This window comes from Hemiscyllium ocellatum, chromosome 14, assembly GCF_020745735.1.
Source record: "Hemiscyllium ocellatum isolate sHemOce1 chromosome 14, sHemOce1.pat.X.cur, whole genome shotgun sequence".
Classification (NCBI taxonomy): domain Eukaryota; kingdom Metazoa; phylum Chordata; class Chondrichthyes; order Orectolobiformes; family Hemiscylliidae; genus Hemiscyllium; species Hemiscyllium ocellatum.
The window spans coordinates 1,590,617-1,613,711 of record NC_083414.1 but is presented as its reverse complement, the minus strand read 5'-3'; the positions used below and the strand labels follow the sequence as shown (position 1 = coordinate 1,613,711).

The following is a 23,095-nucleotide window of genomic DNA, read 5'->3' as shown; positions in this document are numbered from 1 at the left end:
GGAACATTGACATAGAGAGGGATGTTGGAGCATTGACATACAGAGGGATGTTGGAGCATTGACATTCAGAGGGTTGTGGAACATTGACATAGAGAGGGATGTTGGAGCATTGTCATACAGAGGGATGTTGGAGCATTGACATACAGAGGAATGTTGGAGCATTGACATACAGAGGGATGTGGAGCATTGACATACAGAGGGATGTGGAGCATTGACATACAGAGGGATGTTGGAGCGTTGACATACACAGGGATGTTGGAGCATTTACATACAGAGGGTTGTGGATCATTGACATAGAGAGGGATGTTGGAGCATTGAAATACAGAGGGATGTTGGAGCATTGACATACTGAGGAATGTTGGAGCATTGACATACAGAGGGATGTGGAGCATTGACATGCAGAGGAATTTGGAACATTGACATACAGAGGGATGTTGGGGCATTTACATAGAGAGGGATTTGTAACATTGACATACAGAGGAATGTTGGAGCATTGACATACAGAGGGATGTGGAGCATTGACATAGAGAGGGATGTTGGAGCGTTGACATACAGAGGGATGTTGGAGCATTGACATAGAGAGGGATGTGGAGCATTGACATGCAGAGGGATTTGGAACATTGACATACAGAGGGATGTTGGGTCATTTACATAGAGAGTGCTGTGGAACATTGACATACAGAGGGATGTTGGAGCATTAACATACAGAGGGATGTGGAGCATTGACATGCAGAGGGATTTGGAACATTGACATACAGAGGGATGTTGGGGCATTTACATAGAGAGTGCTGTGGAACATTGACATACAGAGGGATGTTGGAGCATTGACATACAGAGGGATGTGGAGCATTGGCATACAGAGGGATGTGGAACATTGACATACAGAGGGATGTTGGAACATTGACATAGAGAGGGATGTTGGAGCATTGACATACAGAGGGATGTTGGAGCATTGACATTCAGAGGGTTGTGGAACATTGACATAGAGAGGGATGTTGGAGCATTGTCATACAGAGGGATGTTGGAGCATTGACATACAGAGGAATGTTGGAGCATTGACATACAGAGGGATGTGGAGCATTGACATCCAGAGGGATGTTGGAGCATTGACATACAGAGGGATGTGGAGCATTGACATGCAGAGGGATGTGGATCATTGACATACAGAGGGATGTTGGAGCATTAACATACACAGGGATGTGGAGCATTGACATGCAGAGGAATTTGGAACATTGACATACAGAGGGATGTTGGGGCATTTACATAGAGAGGGATTTGTAACATTGACATACAGAGGGATGTTGGAGCATTGACATACAGAGGGATGTGGAGCATTGACATAGAGAGGGATGTTGGAGCATTGACATACAGAGGGTTGTGGAACATTCACATAGAGAGGGATGTTGGAGCATTGACATACAGAGGGATGTTGGAGCATTGACATACAGAGGGTTGTGGTACATTGACATAGAGAGGGATGTTGGAGCATTGTCATACAGAGGGATGTTGGAGCATTGACATACAGAGGAATGTTGGAGCATTGACATACAGAGGGATGTGGAGCATTGACATACAGAGGGATGTTGGTGCATTGACATACAGAGGGATGTTGGAGCATTGACATACAGAGGGATGTTGGAACATTGACGTCGAGAGGGATGTGGAGCATTGACATACAGCGGGATGTGGAACATTGACATACAGAGGGATTTGGAACATTGACGTACAAAGGGATGTTGAAGCTTTGACATAAAGAGGGATGTGGAACATTGACATACAGAGGGATGTTGGAGCATTGACATTCAGAAGGATGTGGAGCATTGACATACAGAGGGATGTGGAGCATTGTCATACAGAGGGATGTTGGAGCATTGACATTCAGAAGGATGTGGAGCATTGACATACAGAGGGATGTGGAGCATTGACATACAGAGGGATGTTGGAGCATTGACATAGATAGGGATGTGGAGCATTGACATACAGAGGGATGTGGAGCATTGACATACAGAGGGATGTTGGAGCATTGACATAGATAGGGATGTGGAGCATTGTCATACAGAGGGATGATGGAGCATTGACATACAGAGGGATGTTGGCGCATTGACATACAGAGGGATGTGGAGCATTGACATACAGAGGGATGTGGAGCATTGACATACAGAGGGATGTTGGAGCGTTGACATACACAGGGATGTTGGAGCATTGACATACAGAGGGTTGTGGATCATTGACATAGAGAGGGATGTTGGAGCATTGACATACAGAGGGATGTTGGAGTATTGACATACTGAGGAATGTTGGAGCATTGACATACAGAGGGATGTGGAGCATTGACATACAGAGGGATGTTGGAGCATTGACATACACAGGGATGTGGAGCATTGACATACAGAGGGATGTGGATCATTGACATACACAGGGATGTTGGAGCATTAACATACAGAGGGATGTGGAGCATTGACATGCAGAGGGATTTGGAACATTGACATACAGAGGGATGTTGGGGCATTTACATAGAGAGTGCTGTGGAACATTGACATACAGAGGGATGTTGGAGCATTAACATACAGAGGGATGTGGAGCATTGACATGCAGAGGGATTTGGAACATTGACATACAGAGGGATGTTGGGGCATTTACATAGAGAGTGCTGTGGAACATTGACATACAGAGGGATGTTGGAGCATTGACATACAGAGGGATGTGGAGCATTGGCATACAGAGGGATGTGGAACATTGACATACAGAGGGATGTTGGAACATTGACATAGAGAGGGATGTTGGAGCATTGACATACAGAGGGATGTTGGAGCATTGACATTCAGAGGGTTGTGGAACATTGACATAGAGAGGGATGTTGGAGCATTGTCATACAGAGGGATGTTGGAGCATTGACATACAGAGGAATGTTGGAGCATTGACATACAGAGGGATGTGGAGCATTGACATCCAGAGGGATGTTGGAGCATTGACATACAGAGGGATGTGGAGCATTGACATGCAGAGGGATGTGGATCATTGACATACAGAGGGATGTTGGAGCATTAACATACACAGGGATGTGGAGCATTGACATGCAGAGGAATTTGGAACATTGACATACAGAGGGATGTTGGGGCATTTACATAGAGAGGGATTTGTAACATTGACATACAGAGGGATGTTGGAGCATTGACATACAGAGGGATGTGGAGCATTGACATAGAGAGGGATGTTGGAGCATTGACATACAGAGGGTTGTGGAACATTCACATAGAGAGGGATGTTGGAGCATTGACATACAGAGGGATGTTGGAGCATTGACATACAGAGGGTTGTGGTACATTGACATAGAGAGGGATGTTGGAGCATTGTCATACAGAGGGATGTTGGAGCATTGACATACAGAGGAATGTTGGAGCATTGACATACAGAGGGATGTGGAGCATTGACATACAGAGGGATGTTGGAGCATTGACATACAGAGGGATGTGGAGCATTGACATGCAGAGGGATGTGGATCATTGACATACACAGGGATGTTGGAGCATTAACATTCTCAGGGATGTGGAGCATTGACATGCAGAGGAATTTGGAACATTGACATACAGAGGGATGTTGGGGCATTTACATAGAGAGGGATTTGTAACATTGACATTCAGAGGGATGTTGGAGCATTGACATACAGAGGGATGTGGAGCTTTGACATAGAGAGGGATGTTGGAGCATTGACATACAGAGGGATGTTGGGGCATTGACATACAGAGGGATGTGGAGCATTGACATACAGAGGGATGTGGGGCATTGACATAGAGAGGGATGTGTAACATTGACATACAGAGGGATGTTGGAGCATTGACATACAGAGGGATGTTGGGGCATTTACATAGAGAGGGATGTTGGAGCGTTGACATACAGAGGGATGTGGAGCATTGACATAGAGAGGGATGTGTAACATTGACATACAGAGGGATGTTGGAGCATTGACATACAGAGGGATGTTGGAGCATTGACATACAGAGGGATGTTGGCGCATTGACATACAGAGGGATGTTGGAGCATTGACATACAGAGGGATGTTGGCGCATTGACATACAGAGGGATGTTGGAGCATTGACATACAGAGGGATGTGGAGCATTGACATACAGAGGGATGTTGGAACATTGACATACAGAGGGATGTTGGAGCATTGACATACAGAGGGATGTGGAACATTGACAGACAGAGGGATGTGGAGCATTGACATACAGAGGGATGTTGGAACATTGACATACAGAGGGATGTTTTAGAATTGACATAGAGAGGGATGTGGAACATTGACATACAGAGTAATGTGGAGCATTGACATACAGAGGCATGTGGATCATTGACATACAGAGGGATGTGGAGTATTGACGTTCAGAGGGATGTGGATCATTGACATACAGAGGGATGTGGAACTTTGACATACGGAGGGATGTGGAGCATTGACATAGAGAGGGATGTTGGAGTATTGACATACAGAGGGATGTTGGAGCATTTACATACAGAGGGTTGTGGATCATTGACATAGAGAGGGATGTTGGAGCATTGACATACAGAGGGATGTTGGAGCATTGACATACAGACGGATGTTGGAGCATTGACATACACAGGGATGTGGAGCATTGACATACAGAGGGATGTTGGAGCATTAACTTACAGAGGGATGTGGAGCATTGACATGCAGAGGGATTTGGAACATTGACATACAGAGGGATGTTGGGGCATTTACATAGAGAGTGCTGTGTAACATTGACATACAGAGGGATGTTGGAGCATTGACATACGGAGGGATGTGGAGCATTGGCATACAGAGGGATGTTGGAACATTGACATTCAGAGGGATGTGGAGCATTGACATACAGAGGGATGTTGGAGCATTGACATAGAGAGGGATGTTGGAACATTGACATACAGAGGGATGTGGAACATTGACATACAGAGGGATGTTGGAGCATTGACATACAGAGGGTTGTGGAACATTGACATAGAGAGGGATGTTGGAGCATTGACATCCAGAGGGATGTTGGAGCATTGACATACAGAGGGATGTTGGAGCATTGACATACAGAGGGTTGTGGAACATTGACATAGAGAGGGATGTTGGAGCATTGACATACAGAGGAATGTTGGAGCATTGACATTCAGAGGGATGTGGAGCATTGACATACAGAGGGATGTTGGAGCATTGACATACAGAGGGATGTTGGGGCATTTACATAGAGATGGATGTTGGAGCGTTGACATACAGAGGGATGTGGAGAATTGACATAGGGAGGGATGTGTAACATTGACATACGGAGGGATGTTGGAGCATTGACATACAGAGGGATGTTGGAGCATTGACATACAGAGGGATGTGGAGCATTGACATACAGAGGGCTGTTGGAGTATTGACATACAGAGGGATGTTGGCGCATTGACATACAGAGGGATGTTGGAGCATTGACATACAGAGGGACGTGGAGCATTGACATACAGAGTTATGTTGGAACATTGACATACAGAGGGATGTTGGAGCATTGACATCCAGAGGGATGTGGAACATTGACATACAGAGGGACGTTGGAGCATTGACATTCAGAGGGATGTGGAGCATTGACATACAGAGGGATGTGGAGCATTGACATACAGAGGGATTTTGGAGCATTGTCATACAGAGGGATGTGGAACATTGACATACAGAGGGATGTGGAACATTGACATACAGAGGGATGTTGGAGCATTGATATACAGAGGAATGTTGAAGCATTGACGTACAGAGGGATGTGGAGCATTGCCATACAGAGGGATGTGGAACATTGACATACAGAGAGATGTGGAGCATTGGCATACAGAGGGATGTGGAGCATTGACATACAGAGGGATGTGGAGCATTGACATACAGAGGGATGTGGAACATTGACATACAGAGGGATGTTGGAGCATTGACATACAGAGGGATGTTGGAGCATTGACATAGAGAGGGATGTGGAACATTGACATACAGAGGGATGTGGAGCATTGACATACAGAGGGATCTGGAACATTGACATAGAGAGGGATGTGGATCATTGACATACAGAGGGATGTTGGAGCATTGACATACAGAGGGATGTTGGAGCATTGACATAGAGAGGGATGTGGAGCTTTGACATTCAGAGGGATGTGGAGCATTGACATACAGTGGGATCTGGAACATTGACATACAGAGGGGTGTTGGAGCATTGACATACAGAGGGATGTTGGAGCATTGACATACAGAGGCATGTTGGAGCATTGACATAGAGAGGGATGTGGAGCATTGACATCCAGCGGGATGTTGGAGCATTGACATAGAGAGGGATGTGGAGCATTGACATACAGAGGGATGTGAAGCATTGACTTAGGGAGGGATGTGGAGCATTGACATACAGAGGGATGTTGGAGCATTGACATACAGAGGGATGTTGGAGCATTTACATACAGAGGGTTGTGGAACATTGACATAGAGAGGGATGTTGGAGCATTTACATACAGAGGGATGTTGGAACATTGACATACAGAGGAATGTTGGAGCATTGACATCCAGAGGGATGTGGAGCATTGACAGACAGACGGATGTTGGAGCATTGACATACACAGGGATGTGGAGCATTGACATACAGAGTGATGTGGATCATTGACATGCAGAGGGATTTGGAACATTGACATACAGAGGGATGTTGGGGCATTTCCATAGAGAGGGATTTGTAACATTGACATACAGAGGGATGTTAGGGCATTTACATAGAGAGGGATGTTGGAGCATTGACATACAGAGGGATGTGGAGCATTGACATACAGAGGGATGTTGGGGCATTTACATAGAGAGGGATGTTGGTGCATTGACATACAGAGGGATGTTGGAGCATTGACATCCAGAGGGATGTTGGAGCATTGACATACAGAGGGATGTTGGAGCATTGACATACAGAGGGATGTGGAACATTGACATTCAGAGGGATGTTGGAGCTTTGACATACAGAGGGATGTGGAACATTGACATACAGAGGGATGTTGGAGCATTGACATACAGAGGGATGTTGGAGCATTGACATAGAGAGGGAAGTTGGAACATTGACATACAGAGGGATGTGGAACCTTGTCATACAGAGGGATGTTGGAGTATTGACATCCAGAGGGTTGTGGAACATTGACATAGAGAGGGATGTTGGAGCATTGACATACAGAGGGATGTTGGAGCATTGACATACAGAGGGTTGTGGAACATTGACATAGAGAGGGATGTTGGAGCATTGACATACAGAGGGATGTTGGAGCATTGACATACAGAGGGATGTGGAGCATTGACATACAGAGGGATGTGGACCTTTGACGTTCAGAGGGATGTGGAGCATTGACATACAGAGGGATCTGGAACATTGACATACAGAGGGATGTTGGAGCATTGACATACAGAGGGATGTGGAGCATTGACATACAGAGGGATGTTGGAGCATTGACATACAGAGGCATGTTGGAGCATTGACATAGAGAGGGATGTGGAGCATTGACATACAGCGGGATGTTGGAGCATTGACATAGAGTGGGATGTGGAGCATTGACATACAGAGGGATGTGGAACATTGACATATGGAGGGATGTGGAGCATTGACATAGAGAGGGATGTGGAGCATTGACATACAGAGGGATGTGGAGCATTGACATACAGAGGGATGTTGGAGCATTTACATACAGAGGGTTGCCGAACATTGACATAGAGAGGGATGTTGGAGCATTGACATACAGAGGGATGTTGGAACATTGACATACAGAGGAATGTTGGTGCATTGACATCCAGAGGGATGTGGAGCATTGACAGACAGAGGGATGTGGATCATTGACATAGAGAGGGATGTTGGAGCATTGACATACAGAGGGATGTTGGGGCATTTACATAGAGAGGGATGTTGGAGCGTTGACATACAGAGGGATGTGGAGCATTGACATACAGAGGGATGTGTAACATTGACATACAGAGGGATGTGGAGCATTGACATACAGAGGGATGTGGAACATTGACATTCAGAGGGATGTTGGAGCTTTGACATACAGAGGGATGTTGGAGCATTGACATACAGAGGGATGTTGGAGCATTGACATACAGAGGGATGTGGAGCATTGACATACAGAGGGATGTGGAACATTGACATTCAGAGGGATGTTGGAGCTTTGACATACAGAAGGATGTGGAACATTGACATACAGAGGGATGTTGGAGCATTGACATACAGAGGGATGTTGGAGCATTGACATAGAGAGGGAAGTTGGAACATTGACATACAGAGGGATGTGGAACCTTGTCATACAGAGGGATGTTGGAGCATTGACATCCAGAGGGTTGTGGAACATTGACATAGAGAGGGATGTTGGAGCATTCACATACAGAGGGATGTTGGAGCATTGACATAGAGAGGGATGTGGAGCATTGACATAGAGAGGGATTTGTAACATTGACATACAGAGGGATGTTGGAGCATTGACATACAGAGGGATGTTGGAGCATTGACATACAGAGGGTTGTGGAACATTGACCTAGAGAGGGATGTTGGAGCATTGACATACAGAGGGATGTTAGGGCATTGACATACAGAGGGATGTTGGAGCATTGACCTACAGAGGGATGTGGATCATTAACATACACAGGGACGTGGAGCATTGACATGCAGAGGGATGTGGAACATTGACATACAGAGGGATGTTGGAGCATTGACATACCGAGGGATGTTGGGGCATTTACATACAGAGGGATGTGGACCATCGACATACAGAGGGATGTTGGAGCTTTGACATACAGAGGGATGTGGAGCATTGACATACAGAGGGATGTTGGACATTGTCATACAGAGGGATGTTGCACATTGTCATACAGAGGGATGTTGGTGCATTGACATACAGAGGGTTGTGGAGCATTGACATACAGAGGGATGTTGGAGCATTGACATACAGAGGGATGTTGGAGCATTGACATACAGAGGGATGTTGGAGTGCAAGCTCTTGGCCCGTGGTGGGAAGGAAGGCGTATGGCATGCCAGCCTTTATCGTCCGGGCCTGAGTGTTGAACGTTACTCAGATCACATTCGGAGTATGTGTGCAGTTCTGGCTCCCACGCTATCGGAAGGATGCGGAGTCTTTGGAGCTGGTGCAGAGGAGGTTTACATAGACCAGCATAGCACAGCACATTACAGGCCCTTCGGCCCTCGATGTTATGCTGACCTTTTTTCCTACTCTACGATCAAACTAACTTTCGTTGAACTATCGCTCATGTGCCTATCTAAGAGTCGCTTAAACGTCCCTAATGCATCTAACTCTACTCCCCCCGCTGACAGTGTATTCCGCACACCCACCACTCTCTGTGTAGATAACTGACCTCTGTCATCTCTCCTAAACCTTCCCCCAATTATCTTAAAATGATGCCCCCTCATGATAGCCATTTCCTCCCTGGGGAAAAGTCTCTGGCGATCCTCTCTCTCTCTGCCTCCCATCATCTTGTACACCTCTATCATGACACCCCTCATCCTTCTTCATTCCAATGAGAAAAGCCCTAGCTCCCTCAACCTTTCTTCATAAGACATACCCCTGGCAGCATCCTGGGAAATCCCCTCTGTACCTTCTCGAACATTTCCACATCTTTCCCATAATGAGGCACCCAGAACTGAACACAATCTTACCAAGTGTGGGCTAAGTCGGGCCTTATAGAGCTGCAGCATAATCTCGCAGCTCTTAAACTCAATCCCCCTACTAATAAAAGCCAGCACACAATGTGCCTTCTTAACAACCCTATCAACTTTGGGGGTGGCACCGTGGCTCAGTGGTTAGCACTGCTGCCTCACAGTACCAAGGACCCAGGTTCGATTCCCGTCTCAGGCAACTGTCTGTGTGGAGTTTGTACATTCTCCCTGTGTCTGTGTGGGTTTCCTTCGGGTGCTCCGGTTTCCTCCCACAGCCCCAAGATGTGTGGGTCAGGTGAATTGGTCATTCTAAATTGCCCATAGTGCTAGGTGCAATTGTCAGAGGGAAATGGGTCTGGGAGGGGGTTACTCGGAGGGTCATTGTGGACTTGTTGGACTGAAGGGCCTGTTTCTACACCTAGGGGAATATAATTTAATCTAAACTTGGGTGGCAACTTTGAGGGATCTATGGACATGGACCCAGGATCCCTCTGTACCTCCACACTGCCAAGAATCCTGCCTTTAACCCTGTAATCTGCATTCAAATTCCACCTTGCAAAATGAATCACTTCACAGTTTTCCAGGTCGAACTCCATCTGCCACTTCTCAGCCCAGCTCTGTATCCTGTCATTGTCCTGTTGCAACCTGCAACAGCCCTCCACACTATCCATCACTTCCCCAACCCTCGTGTTTTTGGCAAACTTACTATCCCACCGTTCCACTTCCTTACCCAAGTCATTTATAAACATCACAAAGAGCAGAGGTCCCAGAACCGATCCCTGTGGAGCACCACTGGTCGCCAAGCTCCAGGCTGAATACTTTCCATCTATCATCACCTCTGTCTTCTATGGGCCAGCCAATTCTGTGCCCAGACAGCCAGGTTTCCCTGTGTCCCATGCCTCCTTACTTTCTGAATGAGCACATCATGGGGAACCTTATCACACACCTTGCTAAAACCCATGTACACCCCATCCACTGCTCTACCTTCATCAATGTGTTTTGTCACATTCTCAAAGAATTCAATAAGGTTTGTGAGGCATGACCTGCCCCTCACAAAGCCATGCTGACTATCTCTAATCAAACTATGGTTTTCCAATTAATCATAAATCCTGTCTCTCAGCATCCTCTCCAATAGTTTGCCCACCACTGATGTAAGACTGACTGGTCTGTAATTCCCAGGATTATCCCTATACCCTTTCTTGAACAAGGGAATAACATTTTCCACTGTCCAATCATCTCCAGTGGACAGTGAGGACGCAAAGATCATCGCCAAAGAAGCAGCAATTTCTTCCCTTGCTTCCTGTAGAAACTTAGGGAATGTCCTCAGAAACATCAAGGTACCTCTCACTCGTGAAACATCCCCTCCCTCCTCCAATACTCTCCTCCCTCCTCCAATACTCCCCTACCTCCTCCAATACTCTCCTCCCTCCTCCAATACTCCCCTTCCTCCTCTATTACTCCCCTCCCTCCTCCAATACTCCCCTACCTCCTCCAATACACCCCTACCTCCTCCAATACTCCCTTCCCTCCTCCTATACTTCGCTCCCTCCTCTAATACTCCCCTCCCTCCTCCAATACTCCCCTCCCTCCTCCAATACTCTCCTCCCTCCTCCAATACTCTCCTTCCTCCTCTATTACTCCCCTCCCTCCTCCAATACTCCCCTACCTCCTCCAATACACCCGTACCTCCTCCAATACTCCCCTCCCTCCTCCAATACTCCCCTACCTCCTCCAATACTCTCCTCCCTCCTCCAATACTCCCCTCCCTCCTCTAATACTCCCCTCCCTCCTCCAATACACCCCTACCTCCTCCAATACTCCCCTGCCTCCTCCAACACTCCCCTGCCTCCTCCAACACTCCCCTGCCTCCTCTAATACTCCCCTGCCTCCTCCAATACTCCTCTCCTTCCTCCAAATCCAGGCACAAGTTCTCTCTACTATCCCTCCTCTGCCCTACCCTCATGCTGTCCATCCTCTTGTTACTCACCTAAGTGTAGATTACCTTAGGGTTTTCCGTAATCCTACCCGCTAAAGCTTTCTCATGCCCTCTTCTAGCTCTCCTAAGCCCATTCTTCAGTTCCTTCCTTCCTGGCTCCCTTGTAACCCTCTAAAGCCCTGTTTGATCCTTGTCTCCTCAACCTTAAGTAAGCTTCCTTCTTCCTCTTGACGAGATGTTCCACATCCCTTGTCACCCAAGATTCCTTCACCCTTCCATCCCTTCCTTACCTCAGTGGGACAAACCTATCCAGCACTATCACAACCTCCACATTTCTGTCATGGATTTCCCTGAGAACATCTGTTCCCAATTTAGGTTACCAGGATGTTGCCTGGATGACAACGTCTTAGTAAAATGGAGAGGTTTAACCAACTTGAATTGTTTTCTCCAGAGTGTTGCAGACTGAGGGGTGTGTATCAAAGTGCGAAGGAAATGGAGAGGGTGGATAGTCTGTGTCTCTTTCCCAGGATGGAAATGTTAAATACCTGTGGGCACAGGTTCAAGGTCAGAGGGGGAACGTTTAAAGGCGATGAGAGGCAGGCAGAAGTAGTGGAGGCTGGTACAATTGCAACATTTAAAAGGCATTTGGATGGGTATATGAATAGGAAGGGTTTAGAGGGATATGGGCCGGGTGCTGGCAGGTGGGACTAGATTGGGTTGGGAAATTTGGTCGGTATGGACGGGTTGGACCGAAGGGTCTGTTTCCGTGCTGTACATCTCTATGACTCTTTATCCCTGGGATACCCAACTTTTGCAAAAGGCATCAGAGGTTACTGGTGGACACTCACTCCCTTTAATATCCCACCCAGTCTAACCCCACTCTCCCCCTCACTCCCCGCTCCCTTTAATATCCCACCCAGTCTAACCCCACTCTCCCCCTCACTCCCTGCTGCCTTTAATATCCCACCCAGTCTAACCCCACTCTACGAGTAAAAAGTGAGGTCTGCAGATGCTGGAGATCTGAGCTGAAAATGTGTTGCTGGTTAAAGCACAGCAGGTCAGGCAGCATCCAAAGAACAGGAAATTCGACGTTTCGGGCCAGAGCCCTTCATCAGGAATAATCCCACTCTACCCCTCACTTCCCGCTCCCTTTAATATCCCACCCAGTCTAATCCCTCTCACCCTCTCACTCCCCACTCCCTTTAATATCCCACCCAGTCTAATCCCACTCTCCCCCCTCACTCCTCACTCGCTTTAATATCCCACCCAGTCTATTCCCACACTCCCCCCTCACTCCCTTTACTATCCCACCCAGTCTAATCCCACTCTCCCCCTCACTCCCCACTCCCTTTAATATCCCTCCCAGTCTAATCCCACTCTCCCCCTCACTCCCCACTCCCTTTAATATCCCACCCAGTCTAATCCCTCTCACCCTCTCACTCCCCACTCCCTTTAATATCCCACCCAGTCTAATCCCACTCTCCCCCCTCACTCCTCACTCGCTTTAATATCCCACCCAGTCTATTCCCACACTCCCCCCTCACTCCCTTTACTATCCCACCCAGTCTAATCCCACTCTCCCCCTCACTCCCCACTCCCTTTAATATCCCTCCCAGTCTAATCCCACTCTCCCCCTCACTCCTCACTCCCTTTAATATCCCACCCAGTCTAATCCCACTCTCCCCCTCACTCCCCGCTCCCTTTAATATCCCACCCAGTCTAATCCCACTCTCCCCCCTCACTCCCCGCTCCCTTTAATATCCCACCCAGTCTAATCCCACTCTCCCCCTCACTCCCCGCTCCCTTTAATATCCCACCCAGTCTAATCCCACTCTCCCCCCTCACTCCCCACACCCTTTAATATCCCACCCTGTCTAATCCCACTCTCCCCCTCACTCCCCACTCCCTTTAATATCCCACCCAGTCTAATCCCACTCTCTCCCCTCACTCCCCACTCCCTTTAATATCCCTCCCAGTCTAATCCCACTCTCCCCCTCACTCCCCGCTCCCTTTAATATCCCACCCAGTCTAATCCCACTCTCCCCCTCACTCCTCACTCCCTTTAATATCCCACCCAGTCTAATCCCACTCTCCCCCTCACTCCTCACTCCCTTTAATATCCCACCCAGTCTAATCCCACTCTCCCCCTCACTCCCACCCAGTCTAATCCCACTCTCCCCCCTCACTCCCCACACCCTTTAATATCCCACCCTGTCTAATCCCACTCTCCCCCTCACTCCCCACTCCCTTTAATATCCCACCCAGTCTAATCCCACTCTCCCCCTCACTCCCCGCTCCCTTTAATATCCCTCCCAGTCTAATCCCACTCTCCCCCTCACTCCTCACTCCCTTTAATATCCCACCCAGTCTAATCCCAGTCTCCCCCCTCACTCCCCACACCCTTTAATATCCCACCCAGTCTAATCCCACTCTCCCCCTCACTCCCTTTAATATCCCACCCAGTCTGATCCTGTATGGTTCCTTCCAGACCTGCAGCGTCCTGGGAATGAATGAATTGGGAGATGAGTTTTCCTTCCACTGGAATTATTCCTGCTGTCAGCCGTGCTCTCAATCGTTAAAAATGTGTGATTTTGACCTAGGCTGAGGGCAAGTGCGAGGGCAAGTGCGAGGGCGTGGCTGTCTCTGGCTGCCCAGCATTTATTCACCATCTTATAATACTTATGGAGTTATGGAGTGAAACAGCATAGAAACAGACCCTTTGGCCCAACTCGTCCATGCTGACTAGAATTCCCAAACTAACTTTGTCCCATTCTCCTGTGTTGGCCCATATCCCTCTAAATCAATCCTGTCCATGTGCCTGTCCAAATGTTGTTTAAACACTGTCATTGTATCAGCCTCCACACTTCCTCTGGCAGCTCATTCCATACACCACACACCCAGTTTGTGTCCCCCCACGGCCACCCAGCTCCTGACTGCATTACAGCCTTGGGTCAGACATAGACAAAAGAGCTGCATCCCAGAGGGGAGGGGAAAGGGACAGCCCTTGACATCAAGGTTGTGTTTGACCAAGTGGGGCATCAAGGAGCCCGGGCAAAACTGGAATCAAGGGGTACCAGGGGGTAAACTCTCCACTGGTCAGTCATATTTGGCACACAGGAAGATGATTGTGGTTGGTGGAGATCAGTCATCTCAGCTCCAGGACATCTCTGCAGGAGTTCCTCAGGGTACTGTCCTGGGCCCAACCACCTTCAGCTGCTTCATCAATGACCTTCCCTCCATAAGGTCAGAAATGGGGACGGTCACTGATGATTGCTCAATGTTCAGCACCATTCACCACTCCTCAGATACTGAAGCAGTCCGTGTTCAAATACAGCAAGATCTGGACAATACCCAGGCTTGGGCTGACAACTAGGAGAAAGTGAGGACTGCAGATGCTGGAGATCAGAGCTGAAAGATGTGTTGCTGGAAAAGCGCAGCAGGTCAGGCAGCATCAAAGGAGCAGGCGAATCGATGTTTTGGGCATAAGCCCTTCTTCAGGAATGAAACGTCAATTCTCCTGCTCCTTTGATGCTGCCTGACCTGCTGCACTTTTCCGGCAACACATTTTTCAGCTTTGGGCTGACAAGTGACAAGTAACATTCACGCCACACAAACGCCAGGCTATGACCATCTCAGATCCCTTTTATATTTTACACTTTCATCTTAATCCTATGCCCTCTGGTTCTGAACTCCCCCACCCTAGGGAAGAGACATTGTCTATTTATCCTATCCATGTCCCTGATGATTTTATAAACCTCTATAAGGTCACCCCTCAGCCTCCAACGCTCCAGGGAAAACAATCCCAGCCTCTCCAGCCTCTCCCTATAGCTCAAACCCTCCAGAACTGGTAATATCCTTGTAAATTCTTGTGGCATTCTTTCCAATTTAATAACATCCTTCCAATAGCAGGGATTGCGAAGGTGGGGGTGAGCTGCCCTTCATGACCTGCTGCACTCCCTGTGCTATGGGTTGACCCACAGTGGCCTGAGGGAGGGATTGTTTCATTCTGTTGATTGGTGCTCGCTCATCCAGACCTACCACTTAGAAAGTTGAATAATCCAATCAGATGTTTCTGACAAAAAGATCATTTGTTAAGGAGGAGCCCAAGAAATATTTCTAATGCAGGAACGTCAAGGTGAAGAGGTGGGTCGGTGAATGCTGTTGTGTTTTGGATGAGCCCTGAGGGAGATGGAATTGCCCCATTGACCTCTCTCTCTCTCTCTCATTCTCACTCTCTCCCCGTCCCTCTCTCTTTCCCTCTTCCCCTCCTCCTTCTCCCCCACCTCTCTCCCCCCTCTCCCCCCTCTCTCTCTCCCTCATTCTCTCTCTCCTCCCCTCTCCTATTTCCCTCTCACTCCCCCCTCTCTCTCCCTCTCCCTCTCCACCCCTCTCTCTCTCTCTCCCCCCCTTTCTCTCTCCCTCACTCTTTCTCTCTCCCTCCCCTCTCTCTCTCTCCCTCTCCCCCTCCCTCCATCTGCAGGTGGTCTATTTCACGGCTCTGTTCCCCTATCTCGTTCTGGTCATCCTCCTTGCCCATGGCGTCTCATTACCAGGAGCTCTGGATGGCATCATTTATTATTTGAAACCTGATTGGTCCAAGCTTGGTGAAGCTCAGGTAACCGTTGTGTATTCATTCCCCTCACGGTTGTGATTTTATTTTCTATCTCTTCCCCTCGTCCTCCTCCTGAATCTCGCAGTGTTTCCCTAATTCGATTGCATTGGGCTGAAATCTTTCCTCTTGTATGTTTGACTATTGGCCAGTTCCCTGTTGGTGAAGTTATTGGGAAGCTGCTGTGAAATGACTAGGAGCATTGCCTCGTCCTCCTGTAACATAATGCAGTTTGTCGGAAATATAAATCGTTGTTGATGATGTTGGATTTTTTTTAGGTTTCTTTAATCTGAACCCTTCAAACCCATGGACTGGGTGCTCCCTTTTGCTTCCACACATGCTGCTGTTGGTTTATAGAATGTTTTATTTTACTTGATTTCTCTTGAAGGTTTGGATTGATGCAGGAACCCAGATCTTTTTCTCATATGCGATTGGATTAGGAGCACTCACAGCACTAGGCAGCTACAATCGTTTTCACAACAACTGCTACAGGTAACCTAGCAACACAGGAGATACACTTTGTTCATTACTTTTCTCTCCAAAGAACAGTCCATTTTGGGTGTTTTCACAAGTGGAAGGGGATGCTGCGGAAAGATGGGACCAGCTCCCTGGTCTCAGCAAGAGTTGTTCTTGTACCTGTGACGTGTGCAACTCACAGACTGACCTCTGCCCCCTGCCCATGTCGTCACCCCCATACCCTTCACCTTCAGGCCCCCTCTCCCTGAGCAAACCCCGGGAGGTACATCACCTAAACATAGTGGGGAGCAGCATCCTCCCCTTGTTCATGGCGCCCCCCCCGGGGGTGTGCTGCGTGTGAGTGATTGACAGCTACAGATACGTGGCCTGAGGAACTGGGCTGGGTGGGCGAGGGAGGGGAATGTTGTGGGGTAACGCTGGCTCTTGCATATGTTCCGCTGTAGGAGCCAGCACTGAAATCCAAGTGGACTCCAGTCCAGACTGAAAAGCTGAAGATGATGGCGTATGCCAGGGCAAAGAGAAACAGGATTGGCAGAGATCAAAGCCGTTAGGGTCATTCACCTTTATCCTTAACCACGTGTCAGTGCTGGGCAGACCCACCCCCAGCCATTCTCTAATCAGCAATGTCCTACAGCCTGGCACTATATTGCAGGAGAGAAGGGAGCTCTCTGTCCGAGGAGGGACAATCCCAGTTCCCACACGGTGGTCCGAACCACGTTGGGCTATAAGATGGTGGAGGGTGATGGAAACCTGGGAAATGGAGTCCTATCAATGTCCTGAGGAGGGGCCAGCAGAGAGGGCGCTATGTAAGACAGAAAGTGCTCCCGGGCACAGACCTGTTTGAGGGAGGGCCACGTATCTGCCTACTGTAGCTGCCAATCACTGCCATCGGTGTTTGTCACAGGGAATTCTCATTCCCCCATAATGGTAGGAGTCCTTCCGAAAAATGCTGGGCTGAACCCTGGGCAGGAACCACACAAAGGGAGGTGTGCTGTGTTCCTTTTTCCTGTCATGAGTCTGACTCCGAGCTGACAGCAGCAGTACTGGGATCTGGCACAGCCCCTCAGTGATGATGTGTGCGGTACCTGAACCCAGCCTGAAACCGGGAGAGCTGCACACCCATTACACACCTCCCTGCTATTGGCACAGTGCCCAGTACCCCAAATGGGTGCTTCCTCTCTGATTAAATATGTTTGTACATTAGCTGTAGACTCTGACAGCATAACAGGAGGCCATTTGGCCCAACATGTCTGACCATGCTCATTGAAAGAGTTTTCCAAAGGATCCCACTTTCTTCAGCTGTTCCTCATGGTCCTGGGATTCTCTTCCGTTCCAGTATTTCCCCAGCTGCCCTTTTTGAATGTTTCCGTTGAATCGGTTTCCTCTGCCCTTTCCTGGCTCTGAGCCCCTGGCCCCACGACTCACTGCTTCCAAATTCAGCTGTTTATTGAGAAGAACAGAAAAGTGGTCGCTTGTAAGAAATCCTTCAATTCTGGATCATTCCTCTGCTGGGAGTGAGTGAGTGATTCTGGGTCTGAAGCACCAGGTTACTGTGCAGCACAATCAGGAGATGACGTGCTCCCCACCTCCCACTGTCTAGTTATGGATAGCGACGGCTGTATTTGAGATTAACTCAGGAACACATTGTGAATATTTCCAGCTGTGACATTTGGTCAGCTCTTACATAACCAATTGGATAGAACCTACCCCCACCCACCCACCCACCCAGCCAGCCCTGTCTGAGCAATAGGAGCGCCCTGACTCCACTTCACCTGAAGTGTGCTCCTGTTCCAATCTCCTGGAAGATCACTAGTGACTGGGCCGTCCCTGTCTGTGTCATTTACTGATGGTCATCTTCACCTTCACCTCACTCCTGAGGGCAAATCTGTCCAGCTCTGTCCGGAGGTTCTCAATGTCTTTGGGACTCAGTTCTTGAGGTGCTGTATATCCCGTTGGGTTCTGCACCTTGCGGTTGGCAGTTCTGGAACAGGAGCTAACATTGCGATTCTACAGGAGCAAAAGCAACAAGAGATGCTGAGCTTATCCCTGCATTTTCCTGGGATTTTCCGACCAGGTCCAGGGATGGATGGGGTGGCCATGCTTTATCAGGAGGTTTTTTAGGTTCTCTTATATTGTTCAACGTCTAATGTTCTACTTTGCCGACCGACCTATCTGCTGTATTTTATTAGCCTGTTTAAAGCTAAGATCTAGTGTTTATGCAAAACCCTGAGCTTCCAGGAACTTGACCTTCACCTGCAGGTAAGATGACCAGGTGATGGAGGACATTGTGCTGTCCACACTCACTTCCTCATCCAACCCTAACCCTCCACTTCCTCCTGGCCTACCCTCTTCCACTTCCAGCTTCATCACCTCAACACAACCTCCTCACCAACTCACCCTCCTTCATCAACACACTCTGCACATCCAACCCTATCTCTTCTTCATCTGACAACCCACCTTCTACATCTTCCCACCTTGATCTAACCTCCTCCTCCCAGCAGCTATACAAATGCAAGGAGAAACTTCATCTTCAACTGCCTTTCATGCCCTAACCCTAACTGTGACCCTCACCTCAACCCTGAACCTAACCCTGACCCTCACCCCAACCCCGAACCTAAACTTGACTCTGACCCCAACCCTGACCCTAACCCTCACCCCAACCCTGAACCTAACCCTGACCCTAACCCCAACCCTGAACCTAACCCTGACCCTAACCCCAACCCCAACCCTGAACCTAACCCTGACCCTAACCCCAACCCCAACCCTGAACCTAACCCTAACCTAACCCTGACCCTCACCCCAACACTGAACCTAACCCTAACCTAACCCTGACCCTCACCCCAACCCTAACCCTAACCCTGACCCTAACCCTAACCCTAACCCTAACCCGAACCCGAACCCTGACCCTGACCTCACTGTCCCTTTCTGAGGATTTTGTTAATTTGGAGGTGTTTCTGTGATGAATCGTTGAGTAATTCCTGTCTATGTGTGGCCACTCAGATTCTGTGTGGCTTTAACCCAAATCAACTCTGGACCCCAAAATGAATCCCAACCCCGGAGTCTGAGAGGAGATTTTTGTTTTCGCTGGTTGGATGGTTGTATGAAATAGTGAACTGCATCGCTTCAGTCGATCTACAGTGAGAGAACGTTTGCCTCTCGACAACACAGTGGCAGTCCTGCATATTCCCTCCCCCCCACCCGTGTAACCTGCATGAGTGAGGATCGTCTCATTAACCAATTATTGACAAGTATTTTTCTGCACCTCATCACATTCTCCGATAAATTCTAGCCAATGCACTTATTGGGCATCATCTACCACCCTTTCCTGACCCACATTGTCCTTGCATCACTCTCACTATCCGACCACAGTCTGCTCCTCGACAGGTCACTGGGTGACCGATTGCAGACACCCTGGAGAAGGGGCTGCTGGAACTGAGCTTTCCCCCTTCACCCCAGGTTAAGGGTCACTGAGGGGGGGGCTGGAGCTGGTGTCTGACTGGGGGAACTGGCGCTGAAAGTAGGATTTGTTCTGGTCCCCCAGCACTGTCCACCTTCAAACAAGACAGCGTAGGCTCGAGGGATAGTGGCAGTTTTCCAAATGGAAACTGTCCAACAAAAGCTTACAAATGAACTGTTGGATTGTCATAAAATCCTAACTGATTCACTAGTGTCCTTTAGAGAAGGAAATCCTTACCCAATCTGGGCCTATACGTGACTCCAGACCCACAGCAATGGGGTTAATTTCGAACTGCCCCTCTGAAATGATGGAACACCTCCCTCCCCACCCTATCCCCATTGCCCTGCACATTGTGAGTGGACAGGGAGAGTGTGTGTGTCACATGCTCCTGGTAATGATGACCTTCAGAAAGGTTTGTGGTTACTGGGGGATTTACACCATGATGCAGCAATCCTCGGGGAATATTCGGTGCAGGACCATGGAGATGGAGCGGAGTGAGTGTCCTTTCCCTGTCCCTCTCGGACAGTCTCACCGATTATGTCTGTACATCAGCGAGAGTCGGCCCTTTAACCCCATACTCTCTGTCACCCTGCTACAGTGGTCTGCCCGATGTGGATCCCACCTTGTTCACCCCATCAATGGACAAGATTAGCCTCTGTTTTCTTGGACACAGAGAACACCATGAGCACAAACTCAAGCCAATGTGTACCATGTCCGGTATATTCCTGCAGCGAGAGGGAGCTGAATGACTGAACGGCCAGTAGATGCTGATCCACACGCAGCAAGACACTGTCTCTGTCCAAGCCCCACGCTGAGTGAGAGAGAACTCACTCCCCAAGGTTTATCTTCGTGGATTGATGGGGTTTATGTTTCTGAGATAGGGATCTGAAAAGGTTGGCATTTTCCTGTAAATGTTGGGTTTATGCTGAAGGTCCGTTGGCATCAGCTGGAAGGGTCGGAATATCGAGGGGTACCAGCTGGAACCATCACCTTCCTCCTGTGTGGCCCTCCGATACGGGACAGTCCAATCACAATCAGTGCCTGAAGAATAGCCAGCTCAGGGAGAACACCCAGCAGTCTGGGCACTAGTCAGGAGTTAGCTAAAGCCAGCAGTGTGTGTGTGTGAGACTGTGGAGAGGCCTAGACACAGGTCTGTGTCAGTGCAAAGTTACCTGTAGACAGGTGTGTCGCAGTGTGGAGTTCCCTGTAGACAGGTCTGAGTCAGTGTGGAGTTACCTGTAGACAGATGTGTCGCAGTGTGGAGTTATCTGTAGACAGATGTGAGTGAATGTGGAGTTACCTGTGGACAGGTATGAGTCAGTGTGGAGTTACCTGTAGACAGGTGTGAACCAGTGCGGAGTTACCTGTGGACAAGTATGAGTCAGTGCAGAGTTACCTGTAGACAGGTGAGAGTCAGTGTGGACTTACCTGTAGGCAGGTGTGTCGCAGTGCAGAGTTACCTGTAGACAGGTATGAGTCAGTATGGAGTTCCCTGTAGGCAGGTGTGGCGCAGTACAGAGTTACCTGTAGGCAGGCCTGAGTCAGTGTAGAGTTAACTATAGACAGGTATGAGTTGGTGTGGAGTTACCTGTGGACAGATATGAGTCAGTGTGGAGTTACCTGTAGACAGGTGTGAGCCAGTGCGGAGTTCCCTGTAGACAGGTCTGAATCAGTGTGGAGTCACCTGTAGACAGGAATGAGTCAGTGCAGAGTTCCCTGTAGACAGTTATGAGTCAGTGTGGAGTTACCTGTAGGCAGGTGTGGCGCAGTGCAGAGTTACCTTTAGACAGGTCTGAGTCAGTGCAGAGTTACCTGTAGACAGGTGTGAGTCAGTGTGGAGTTACCTGTAGGCAGGTGTGGCGCAGTGCAGAGTTACCTTTAGACAGGTCTGAGTCAGTGTGGAGTTACCTGTAGACAGGTGTGAGTCAGTGTGGAGTTACCTGTGGACAGGTAAAAAATGAGGTCTGCAGATGCTGGAGATCACAGCTGAAAATGTGTTGCTGGTCAAAGCACAGCAGGCCAGGCAGCATCTCTATTCCTGAGATGCTGCCTGGCCTGCTGTGCTTTGACCAGCAACACATTTTCAGCTTTTTACCTGTGGACAGGTCTGAGTCAGTGCGGAGTTACCTGTAGACAGGTGTGAGTTAGTGTGGAGTTACCTGTAGACAGGTGTGGCGCAGTGTGGAGTTATCTGTAGACAGGTCTGTGTCAGTGTGGAGTTACCTGTAGACAGGTCTGAGTCAGTGCGGAGTTACCTGTAGACAGGTCTGAGTCAGTGTGGAGTTACGTGTAGACAGGTGTGAGTCAGTGTGGAATTACCTGTGTACAGGCCTGTGTCAGTGTGGTATTACCTGTAGATAGGTCTGAGTCAGTGTGGAGTTACCTGTAGACAGGTATGAGTCAATGTGGAGTTACCTGTAGACAGGTATGACTCAGTGTGGAACTACCTGTAAACAGGTGTGGCACAGTGCGGAGTAACCTGTAGACAGGTCTGTGTCAATGTAGAGTTACCTGTAGACAGGTATGAGTCAGTGTGGAATTACCTGTAGACAGATGTGGCGCAGTGCGGAGTTACCTGTAGACAGGTCTGTGTCAGTGCAGAGTTACCTGTGGACAGGTATGAGTCAGTGTGGAGTTACCTGTGGGCAGGTATGAGTCAGTGTTGAGCTACCTGTAGACAGGTGTGGTGCAGTGCAGAGTTACCTGTAGACAGGTATGAGTCAGTGTGGAGTTACCTGTAGACAAATGTGGCGCAGTGCGGAGTTACCTGTAGACAGGTCTGTGTCAGTGCAGAGTTACCTGTAGACAGGTCTGAGTCAGTGTGGAGTTACCTGTGGACAGGTATGAGTCAGTGCGGAGTTACCTGTGGACAGGTATGGGTCAGTGTGGAGTTACCTGTAGACAGGTGTGAGTCAGTGCAGAGTTATCTGTAGACAGGTCTGAG

The 23,095-nt window shown here is 48.7% G+C and overlaps 1 protein-coding gene across 1 annotated transcript in view; it reads left to right on the top strand.

Moving 5' to 3' along the window:
- Positions 1-23,095, top strand: part of LOC132822207 (sodium- and chloride-dependent creatine transporter 1-like) — a 196,265-nt gene that overhangs the window by 147,070 nt on the left and 26,100 nt on the right. Inside the window, exons 6-7 of the mRNA XM_060835284.1 lie at positions 16,089-16,223; positions 16,606-16,709. Of these exons, the coding sequence (XP_060691267.1) occupies positions 16,089-16,223; positions 16,606-16,709 (239 nt within the window). The remainder of the gene's footprint in view (positions 1-16,088; positions 16,224-16,605; positions 16,710-23,095) is intronic.